General features: G+C 41.9%; 1 protein-coding gene across 2 annotated transcripts in view; it reads left to right on the top strand.

Annotated features, from left to right (window-relative positions):
- Positions 1-9058, top strand: part of LOC110447283 (GRIP1-associated protein 1-like) — a 54285-nt gene that overhangs the window by 28618 nt on the left and 16609 nt on the right. For both annotated transcript variants that reach the window (XM_021492981.1, XM_021492904.1), the window contains exons 27-28: positions 129-222; positions 1706-1863. In XM_021492981.1, coding sequence (XP_021348656.1) covers positions 129-222; positions 1706-1863 — 252 coding nt within the window. The remainder of the gene's footprint in view (positions 1-128; positions 223-1705; positions 1864-9058) is intronic.

Below are 9058 nucleotides of genomic sequence, written 5' to 3'. Positions count from 1 at the left end.
CCAGTTATCTCACCTAGAGATCCTGTATTAGCCCTACTGTAGATATTCCTTGTTTTACTTTGCCAGTTATCTCACCTAGAGATCCTGTATTAGCGCTACTGTAGATATTCCTTGTTTTACTTTGCCAGTTATCTCACCTAGAGATGAGTACAGGAGCTATGGCGGAAGATCTTATCACCAAAACAAAAATCATTGAACACTATGTCATGGATAGCCGAACAGGTGAGTAGCTATATCTTACATTATATTCCAAGTGATAAGCCCATTAGGCTAGTGCCAGAAAAATTGGTCAAAAGAGTGGGGGGGCTTACAACTGGATGTGAGCCTGTAGTGTTGCTGTCACATATCAAATAACTTATGATTTACAGATCAGACAGGACCAACATGAGGAAAATACGAATTACGAATGTTTAAAATTTTACGTTACTGTGTACTGAATGTCATGCAGTGCTGGTCAGCACATTTGATGGAAATTCCATTGTAAATGTTTCAAAGATGACAAATACATGGATATAATTCCAAATTTCATTTTGCACTTTGTTACAGGTTCTGTGAATGGCCAATAGTAGCACGCGTGACCCAAAAAACAGCTGTTAATATTAGTATGAATGGCTGTTTTTCCAATGGACTGATTTTAAAATTTTCCAAATCCCCATTTTCCAGTGTTGTCATTCGAGTGGTCTCCCATTGCAAAAACTTAACTCACTGTGAAAAAAATGCAAGATCTACTGTTTATCATTAATGTTTTGTTATTGTATCTTTGTCTTAGTTTTCATTATTTTATGTATCAGAGGTTTTAAAAGAAATAACTTTAATCTATAGTTGACCATACTCACAAAAGTGACAAGTTCTGTCGTAACCGGATCAGTTTTTGCAAAAATACTTTGAAATCAACAGATTAGTTAAAACAATTATGTAGCCTTAGAATAGATAACCATGCACCATTTTTTGTCTACAGATGGTTAGTGTTAGTTCAAATAGCACCAGAAAACGTGATTCAAACTCAGTGTTTTGTTTACGTTTTTAAAAGATGGCGCATAGGACGACTATGCATTCTGTTTTGGACTATAGGAATAAATTCACACTAAAAAAATACTTGTTTTCATATAAATTCTGACAGTCATCATATAATGTTAATATGCTGACAAAAAAATAATCATTTGAAGTGTAAGGTACTGCAAAAGGCTTGATCCGATTTGGGTCCTGACATTCGCAAAAACTGAAAACGCTGATTGGTGACGTCAGAGCGCTTGATTAATATCTCGCGTGAGCCCCGGGTGCTAATTTTGTTCGTAAGAACACCCATCAATACTCTTCCTTTGATACAACCATAAATGAATATAATTACTTTGTAAGGCATGTTCAGAAATAATATTCAGCGATAATATCCAGCTTCCGTGTGTCCAGATACAATACAATTACTGTACGTTTAACTTGTTAGCCTGCAGGTATTATCACACATTATGTATAGCAATTCACTATGATAATTGGTGATGAATCGATACCCTTCACTATTTTAAACTTTCGTTAGATGTTCTCATTAAAATAGAAATCAAAGATTACAAAGTCATGGATGGTTGATCAGATAAGTCCACAAAACAAGCCTAAAACAATGGAGAGAAACATGACTCTATTTGTATGCCAATGTACAAAGACATTGAATGTATGAATAGACCTAAATGTTTATTATTTCATCAAATTGTAGATCCCAAACCACACAGTGCTAGCCATGAGGACAAGCTCACATTGAAAAAAGTACTGGACCTTGTTAACAGGTCTGATGAACAAGGGCTGAAGGAGATGAACAGAAAGTTACAACGCATGCTGGAGGAAACCCTCACTAAGAACATGCACCTCCAAAAGGTATGTGTCTGCTAGTGTTGTACTGGTCACCTCCAAAAGGTAGGTGACTGCTAGTGTTGTACTGGTCACCTCCAAAAGGTAGGTGTCTGCTAGTGTTGTACTGGTCACCTCCAAAAGGTAGGTGTCTGCTAGTGTTGTACTGGTCACCTCCAAAAGGTAGGTGTCTGCTAGTGTTGTACTGGTCACCTCCAAAAGGTAGGTGTCTGCTAGTGTTGTACTGGTCACCTCCAAAAGGTAGGTGTCTGCTAGTGTTGTACTGGTCACCTCCAAAAGGTAGGTGTCTGCTAGTGTTGTACTGGTCACCTCCAAAAGGTAGGTGTCTGCTAGTGTTGTACTGGTCACCTCCAAAAGGTAGGTGTCTGCTAGTGTTGTACTGGTCACCTCCAAAAGGTAGGTGTCTGCTAGTGTTGTACTGGTCACCTCCAAAAGGTAGGTGTCTGCTAGTGTTGTACTGGTCACCTCCAAAAGGTAGGTGTCTGCTAGTGTTGTACTGGTCACCTCCAAAAGGTAGGTGTCTGCTAGTGTTGTACTGGTCACCTCCAAAAGGTAGGTGTCTGCTAGTGTTGTACTGGTCACCTCCAAAAGGTAGGTGTCTGCTAGTGTTGTACTGGTCACCTCCAAAAGGTAGGTGTCTGCTAGTGTTGTACTGGTCACCTCCAAAAGGTAGGTGTCTGCTAGTGTTGTACTGGTCACCTCCAAAAGGTAGGTGTCTGCTAGTGTTGTACTGGTCACCTCCAAAAGGTAGGTGTCTGCTAGTGTTGTACTGGTCACCTCCAAAAGGTAGGTGTCTGCTAGTGTTGTACTGGTCACCTCCAAAAGGTAGGTGTCTGCTAGTGTTGTACTGGTCACCTCCAAAAGGTAGGTGTCTGCTAGTGTTGTACTGGTCACCTCCAAAAGGTAGGTGTCTGCTAGTGTTGTACTGGTCACCTCCAAAAGGTAGGTGTCTGCTAGTGTTGTACTGGTCACCTCCAAAAGGTAGGTGTCTGCTAGTGTTGTACTGGTCACCTCCAAAAGGTAGGTGTCTGCTAGTGTTGTACTGGTCACCTCCAAAAGGTAGGTGTCTGCTAGTGTTGTACTGGTCACCTCCAAAAGGTAGGTGTCTGCTAGTGTTGTACTGGTCACCTCCAAAAGGTAGGTGTCTGCTAGTGTTGTACTGGTCACCTCCAAAAGGTAGGTGTCTGCTAGTGTTGTACTGGTCACCTCCAAAAGGTAGGTGTCTGCTAGTGTTGTACTGGTCACCTCCAAAAGGTAGGTGTCTGCTAGTGTTGTACTGGTCACCTCCAAAAGGTAGGTGTCTGCTAGTGTTGTACTGGTCACCTCCAAAAGGTAGGTGTCTGCTAGTGTTGTACTGGTCACCTCCAAAAGGTAGGTGTCTGCTAGTGTTGTACTGGTCACCTCCAAAAGGTAGGTGTCTGCTAGTGTTGTACTGGTCACCTCCAAAAGGTAGGTGTCTGCTAGTGTTGTACTGGTCACCTCCAAAAGGTAGGTGTCTGCTAGTGTTGTACTGGTCACCTCCAAAAGGTAGGTGTCTGCTAGTGTTGTACTTGTCACCTCCTAAAGGTATGTGTCTGCTAGTGTGTACTGGTCACCTCTTAAAGGTAGGTGACTGCTAGTGTTGTACTGGTCACCTTCAAAAGGTAGGTGTCTGCTAGTGTTGTACTGGTCACCTCCAAAAGATAGGTGTCTGCTAGTGTTGTACTGGTCACCACCAAAAGGTAGGTGTCTGCTAGTGTTGTACTGGTCACCACCAAAAGGTAGGTGTCTGCTAGTGTTGTACTGGCCACCTCCAAAAGTTAAGTGACTGTAAGTGTCGTACTGGTCACCTCCAAAAGGTAGGTGACTGCTAGTGTTGTACTGGTCACCTCCAATAGGTAGGTGTCTGCTAGTGTGTACTGGTCACCTCCTCAAGGTAGGTGTCTGCTAGTGTTGTACTGGTCACCTCCAAAAGTTAAGTGACTGTAAGTGTTGTACTGGTCACCTCCAAAAGGTAGGTGTCTGCTAGTGTGTACTGGTCACCTCCTCAAGGTAGGTGTCTGCTAGGGTTGTACTGGTCACCTCCTAAAGGTAGGTGACTGCTAGCGTTGTACTGGTCACCTCCAAAAGGTAGGTGTCCGCTAGTGTGTACTGGTCACCTCCTAAAGGTAGGTGTCTGCTAGTCTTGTACTGGTCACCTCCAAAAGTTAAGTGACGGTAAGTGTTGTACTGGTCACCTCGAAAAGGTAGGTGTCTGCTAGTGTTGTACTGGTCGCCTCCAAAAGTTAAGTGACTGCAAGTGTTGTACTGGTCCCCTCCAAAAGGTAGGTGTCTGCTAGTGTTGTACTGGTCCCCTCCAAAAGGTAGGTGTCTGCTAGTGTTGTACTGGTCGCCTCCAAAAGTTAAGTGACTGCAAGTGTTGTACTGGTCACCTCCAAAAGGTAGGTGTCTGCTAGTGTTGTACTGGTCACTTCCAATAGGTAGGTGTCTGCTAGTGTGTACTGGTCACCTCCTAAAGGTAGGTGACTGCTAGTGTTGTACTGGTCACCTCCAAAAGGTAGGTGTCTGCTAGTGTTGTACTGGTCACCTCCTAAAGGTAGGTGTCTGCTAGTGTTGTACTGGTCACCTCCAAAAGTTAAGTGACTGCAAGTGTTGTACTGGTCACCTCCAAAAGGTAGGTGTCTGCTAGTGTTGTACTGGTCACCTCCAAAAGGTAGGTGTCTGCTATTGTGTACTGGTCAACTCCTAAAGGTAGGTGACTGCTAGTGTTGTACTGGTCACCTCCTAAAGGTAGGGGACTGCTAGTGTTGTACTGGTCACCTCCAAAAGTTAAGTGACTGCAAGTGTTGTACTGGTCCCCTCCAAAAGGTAGGTGTCTGCTAGTGTTGTACTGGTCTCCTCCAAAAGGTAGGTGTCTGCTAGTGTGTACTGGTCACCTCCTAAAGGGAGGTGACTGCTAGTGTTGTACTGGTCACCTCCAAAAGGTAGGTGTCTGCTATTGTGTACTGGTCAACTCCTAAAGGAAGGGGACTGCTAGTGTTGTACTGGTCACCTCCTAAAGGAAGGTATCTGCTAGTGTTGTACTGGTCTCCTCCAAAAGGTAGGTGTCTGCTAGTGTGTACTGTTCCCCTCCTAAAGGTAGGTATCTGCTAGTGTTGTACTGGTCACCTCCAAAAGGGAGGTGTCTGCTTGTGTTGTACTGGTCACCTCCAAAAGGAAGGTGTCTGCTAGTGTTGTACTGGTCACCTCCAACAGGTAGGTGTCTGCTATTGTGTATTGGTCAACTCCTAAAGGTAGGTGACTGCTAGTGTTGTACCGGTCACCTCCTAAAGGTAGGTGACTGCTAGCGTTGTACTGGTCACCTCCAAAAGGTAGGTGTCTGCTAGTGTTGTACTGGTCACCTCCTAAAGGAAGGTATCTGCTAGTGTTGTACTGGTCACCTCCAAAAGGTAGGTGTCTGCTAGTGTTGTACTGGTCCCCTCAGAAAAGGTACGGGACTGCTAGTGTTGTACTGGTCACCACCTAAAGGCAGGTGTCTGCTAGTGTTGTACTGGTCACCTCCTAAAGGCAGGTGTCTGCTAGTGTTGTACTGGTCACCTCCTAAAGGCAGGTGTCTGCTAGTGTTGTACTGGTCACCTCCTAAAGGTAGGTGACTGCTAGTGTTGTACTGGTCACCTCCTCAAGGTAGGTGTCTGCTAGAGTGTACTGGTCACCTCCAAAAGGTAGGTGTCTGCTAGTGTTGTACTGGTCACCTCAGAAAAGGTACGGGACTGCTAGTGTTGTACTGGTCACCACCTAAAGGCAGGTGTCTGCTAGTGTTGTACTGGTCACCTCCTAAAGGTAGGTGACTGCTAGTGTTGTACTGGTCACCTCCAAAAGGTAGGTGTCTGCTAATGTTGTACTGGTCACCTCCTAAAGGTAGTTGTCTCCTAGTGTTGTACTGGTCACCTCCAACAGGTAGGTGTCTGCTAGTGTTGTACCTCCAACAGGTAGGTGTCTGCTAGTGTTGGACTGGTCACCTCCAAAAGGTAGGTGTCTGCTAGTGTTGTACTAGTCACCTCCAAAAGATAGGTGTCTGCTAGTGTTGTACTGGTCACCTCCTAAAGGTAGGTGACTGCTAGTGTTGTACTGGTCACCTCCAAAAGGTAAGTGTCTGCTAGTGTTGTACTGGTCACCTCCAACAGGTTGGTGTCTGCTAGTGTTGTACCTCCAACAGGTAGGTGTCTGGTAGTGTTGTACTGGTCACCTCCAAAAGGTAGGTGTCTGCTAGTGTTGTACTGGTCACCTCCAACAGGTAGGTGTCTGCTAGTGTTGTACTGGTCACCTCCAAAAAGTTGGCCTTATTGCTTTTTTGCTACTTCTCTGGAACTAAAAGATGAATATCAACCATATTTGGTTGGAAGTTTTCTCAGGTGCAGGGGATTCAATTTTTACCAGTTGAAGGGCTTATCCCCCTCTGGTGGCTGGGAGGCAGGACCAATCAGTTTCTTTCATTATTTTCCATAAATCGCTGAGTATAAAAAAGACACAAACAAATATTCTCCCAGAATGGCTCCAGGTCTGGCCCAACTCATGGAGACTAAGTCATTTGGTCATTATTTTTAAATGGTTGAGATCGCAGTCCCATAACCATATATTTATACAGTTGCTAAGCACAAAGCAACAGCTATAATAATGATAGTTGAATTGACACTTTGGTCTGGCCACACCTCTAAAAACTGGTTCCTAGGTCATTATTTAGAAACTTTTGAGATCCCCACCCTTAAGCCATAATTACTGGGCACACACTGATGAATACAGTCATGGTATTAGAATTTGACCCTGTCATAATCTTTGAGACCCTAACCCTGTTATGATACATTGTGTATATGCGTTTGCTTAGTTTGAAGATTTTGATACACATATGCTGGAAAGATTGGCCCAGGGGGGACTTGCCCTACCCTTCAGCCTTTTTTTGCCATACCAATGTCATTGAGGATCTTTTGCCATGATTGCTGAAATATCCAGGTGTGCAATACATGCCCTCTGAACCTCTTGTTTAGTATGCAGTGGAACAAGGATATTTAAATAAAGGCATTCTGGATACCCTTATTTGTTAAAAACAAATGTTATCATAAAACTTATGTATTGCTAAACGGAAGTAGGAAGTACATCCCTAGTTGAAAACCCAATGCAGGGAGACAGTATCACAATTTCTGCATATTCTAATGTTTAATATTAAGCTGATGAATATTGTATGTTTTATTATTGACAGAACAGTGTGTTCTTTCAATATTAAAGTATTTCAGAGCAATCCAGGCATTAATTCGGTTGTTTTTTAATTAATGAGTCACATGCGTTTGTTGTTCTGTACTTCAGGAAACCGGCTACCTATTTCACTACTGTGAAGTTTTTCAGGAACGATAACTCTTACCTGCAATTACTATGTGTATATGGTTTTATTATAAAATGTCAATTTTTAATCGTTTATAGATAATTAATTTTACACAATTTCAGCATTTTTGAAATTGATATACATTAATGCAATACTAATCTATGTCAGTATCATTTTGATTGACATTATTTTGCAAAACATTGCGTGTTTCATTTTTTTTTTCAAAATTCCCTCAATTTTACATAGATTTCCATTTAAAATCCTTACAATTCTGACAATCTATATTTTTTTGTGGCAGAAAAATTTCTTTACTTCAAAGCAATATAACTACAAAATTTGAAAAAATTCTACTGAGAAATGGCGACACAATCCTATTACCTTAATAGGAAATAAGTTCCTGGATCTGGTAACAGTTATTCCCCTTTAAACATAAAGCTGTATTTGTTCAACTTTATTTACAGATTGAACTGTAAATGAATAATACATCGGTCTGTTTATGGATTGACTGTTTACTGACTGTTGATCAACCCCTAAGTGGTTTATATGGTGCCCTTTGATGAATCTACGGCTTGTATCTGTGTTCGTACATCTGTACATGTTCTTTATACAAACAAATAGTCCATCTGGTGACAGCTCACCTGCCCCAAAGGCCCTGAAACACCCATTGAGCTTAAGCTGCCCCTTTATAAACTGTGACAGTGTTTTCTTCTGAGGCCAGGGCTATACTCCAGTATGTAATCTGCATTACATCAGTGGAACAAAGACATAGAACAAAATGTAGTGGAGGGACTCAAACTGACTTATATTTTTACTGAGATTTTAGCTGAGTTCCTGACTTCATTGTGTTATTGGCATGGCACTGTGTTGTATCATTGAGCAAGATACTTTTGCTTTTGCTTGTTCCAGTCTACTTAGCTGTAAATGAGTACGTGGTTGGGCAGTGATAGAATTGTAGAATGCTAGCTGTGATTGCCGAAATGGCAGCACCGGCTGTATGCTCCCAAGGGAGTTGAGAAAGATATTGGCTTGTTGCAAAGGCCCTATAACCACGGATAATAATTTTTGAACTGTTTTGAGACGACCTACGAACTAGGTTGTGATAAAGCGGCATATAAGAACCTCAAATTATTATTTATTATCATTATATTAATCATCTTTTTTTTTTCAATTTCAAGTGCATTGTGTATTTCTACAGGCTGATGCTGATAGCACTTTAAAATGAATGTACATATTTTCTGTAAATGAATTGAACTATACGCAAGTCTGTCATAGAAATTGAAAAGTCTGAACCCATAAACTTCCCTTGTGAAATTTATCATTCCAGAAACTAAATTGTTTTGTGTTGAGAATAATAATTACAACAAGGTTACCGCGAGCGGTATATAATACGCCCGTCACACATTGAATGAGCAGGTGTGTGTATGATTGAAATATATGAAGTATTTGTGAGTAATTAATATTAAAAGAGAAATCATTCAACATAAGTGGTAGATCAATGAGTGCAATACAACATCATGGAACGCATGCATTGCATTAATGAAACATACGTGACTGAGCTTTCACCTTGTTGTGAAGTTTGAAGTTAAACTGTTAATAATTACTCGAGATATTGAGCGGACACTGTTTCGGCAAGTCCATAAAGGAGCATAACTCCACAAATTATGGTCAGATAATGGCGGTTATCGAACTTGTCCGAGCTTTCATGGTAATTAACCTTGTTGTGAAGTTTGAAGTTAACCTGTTAATAATTACTCGAGATATCGAGCGGATACTATTTCGGCAAGTCCATAAAGGAGCATAACTCCACAAATGATGGTCGGATAATGGCGGTTATCGAACTTGTCCGAG

The sequence above is a fragment of the Mizuhopecten yessoensis genome, unplaced genomic scaffold, assembly GCF_002113885.1.
Source record: "Mizuhopecten yessoensis strain PY_sf001 unplaced genomic scaffold, ASM211388v2 scaffold39, whole genome shotgun sequence".
In the NCBI taxonomy this organism is placed as follows: domain Eukaryota; kingdom Metazoa; phylum Mollusca; class Bivalvia; order Pectinida; family Pectinidae; genus Mizuhopecten; species Mizuhopecten yessoensis.
This window is presented reverse-complemented; position numbering and strand designations above follow the sequence as displayed.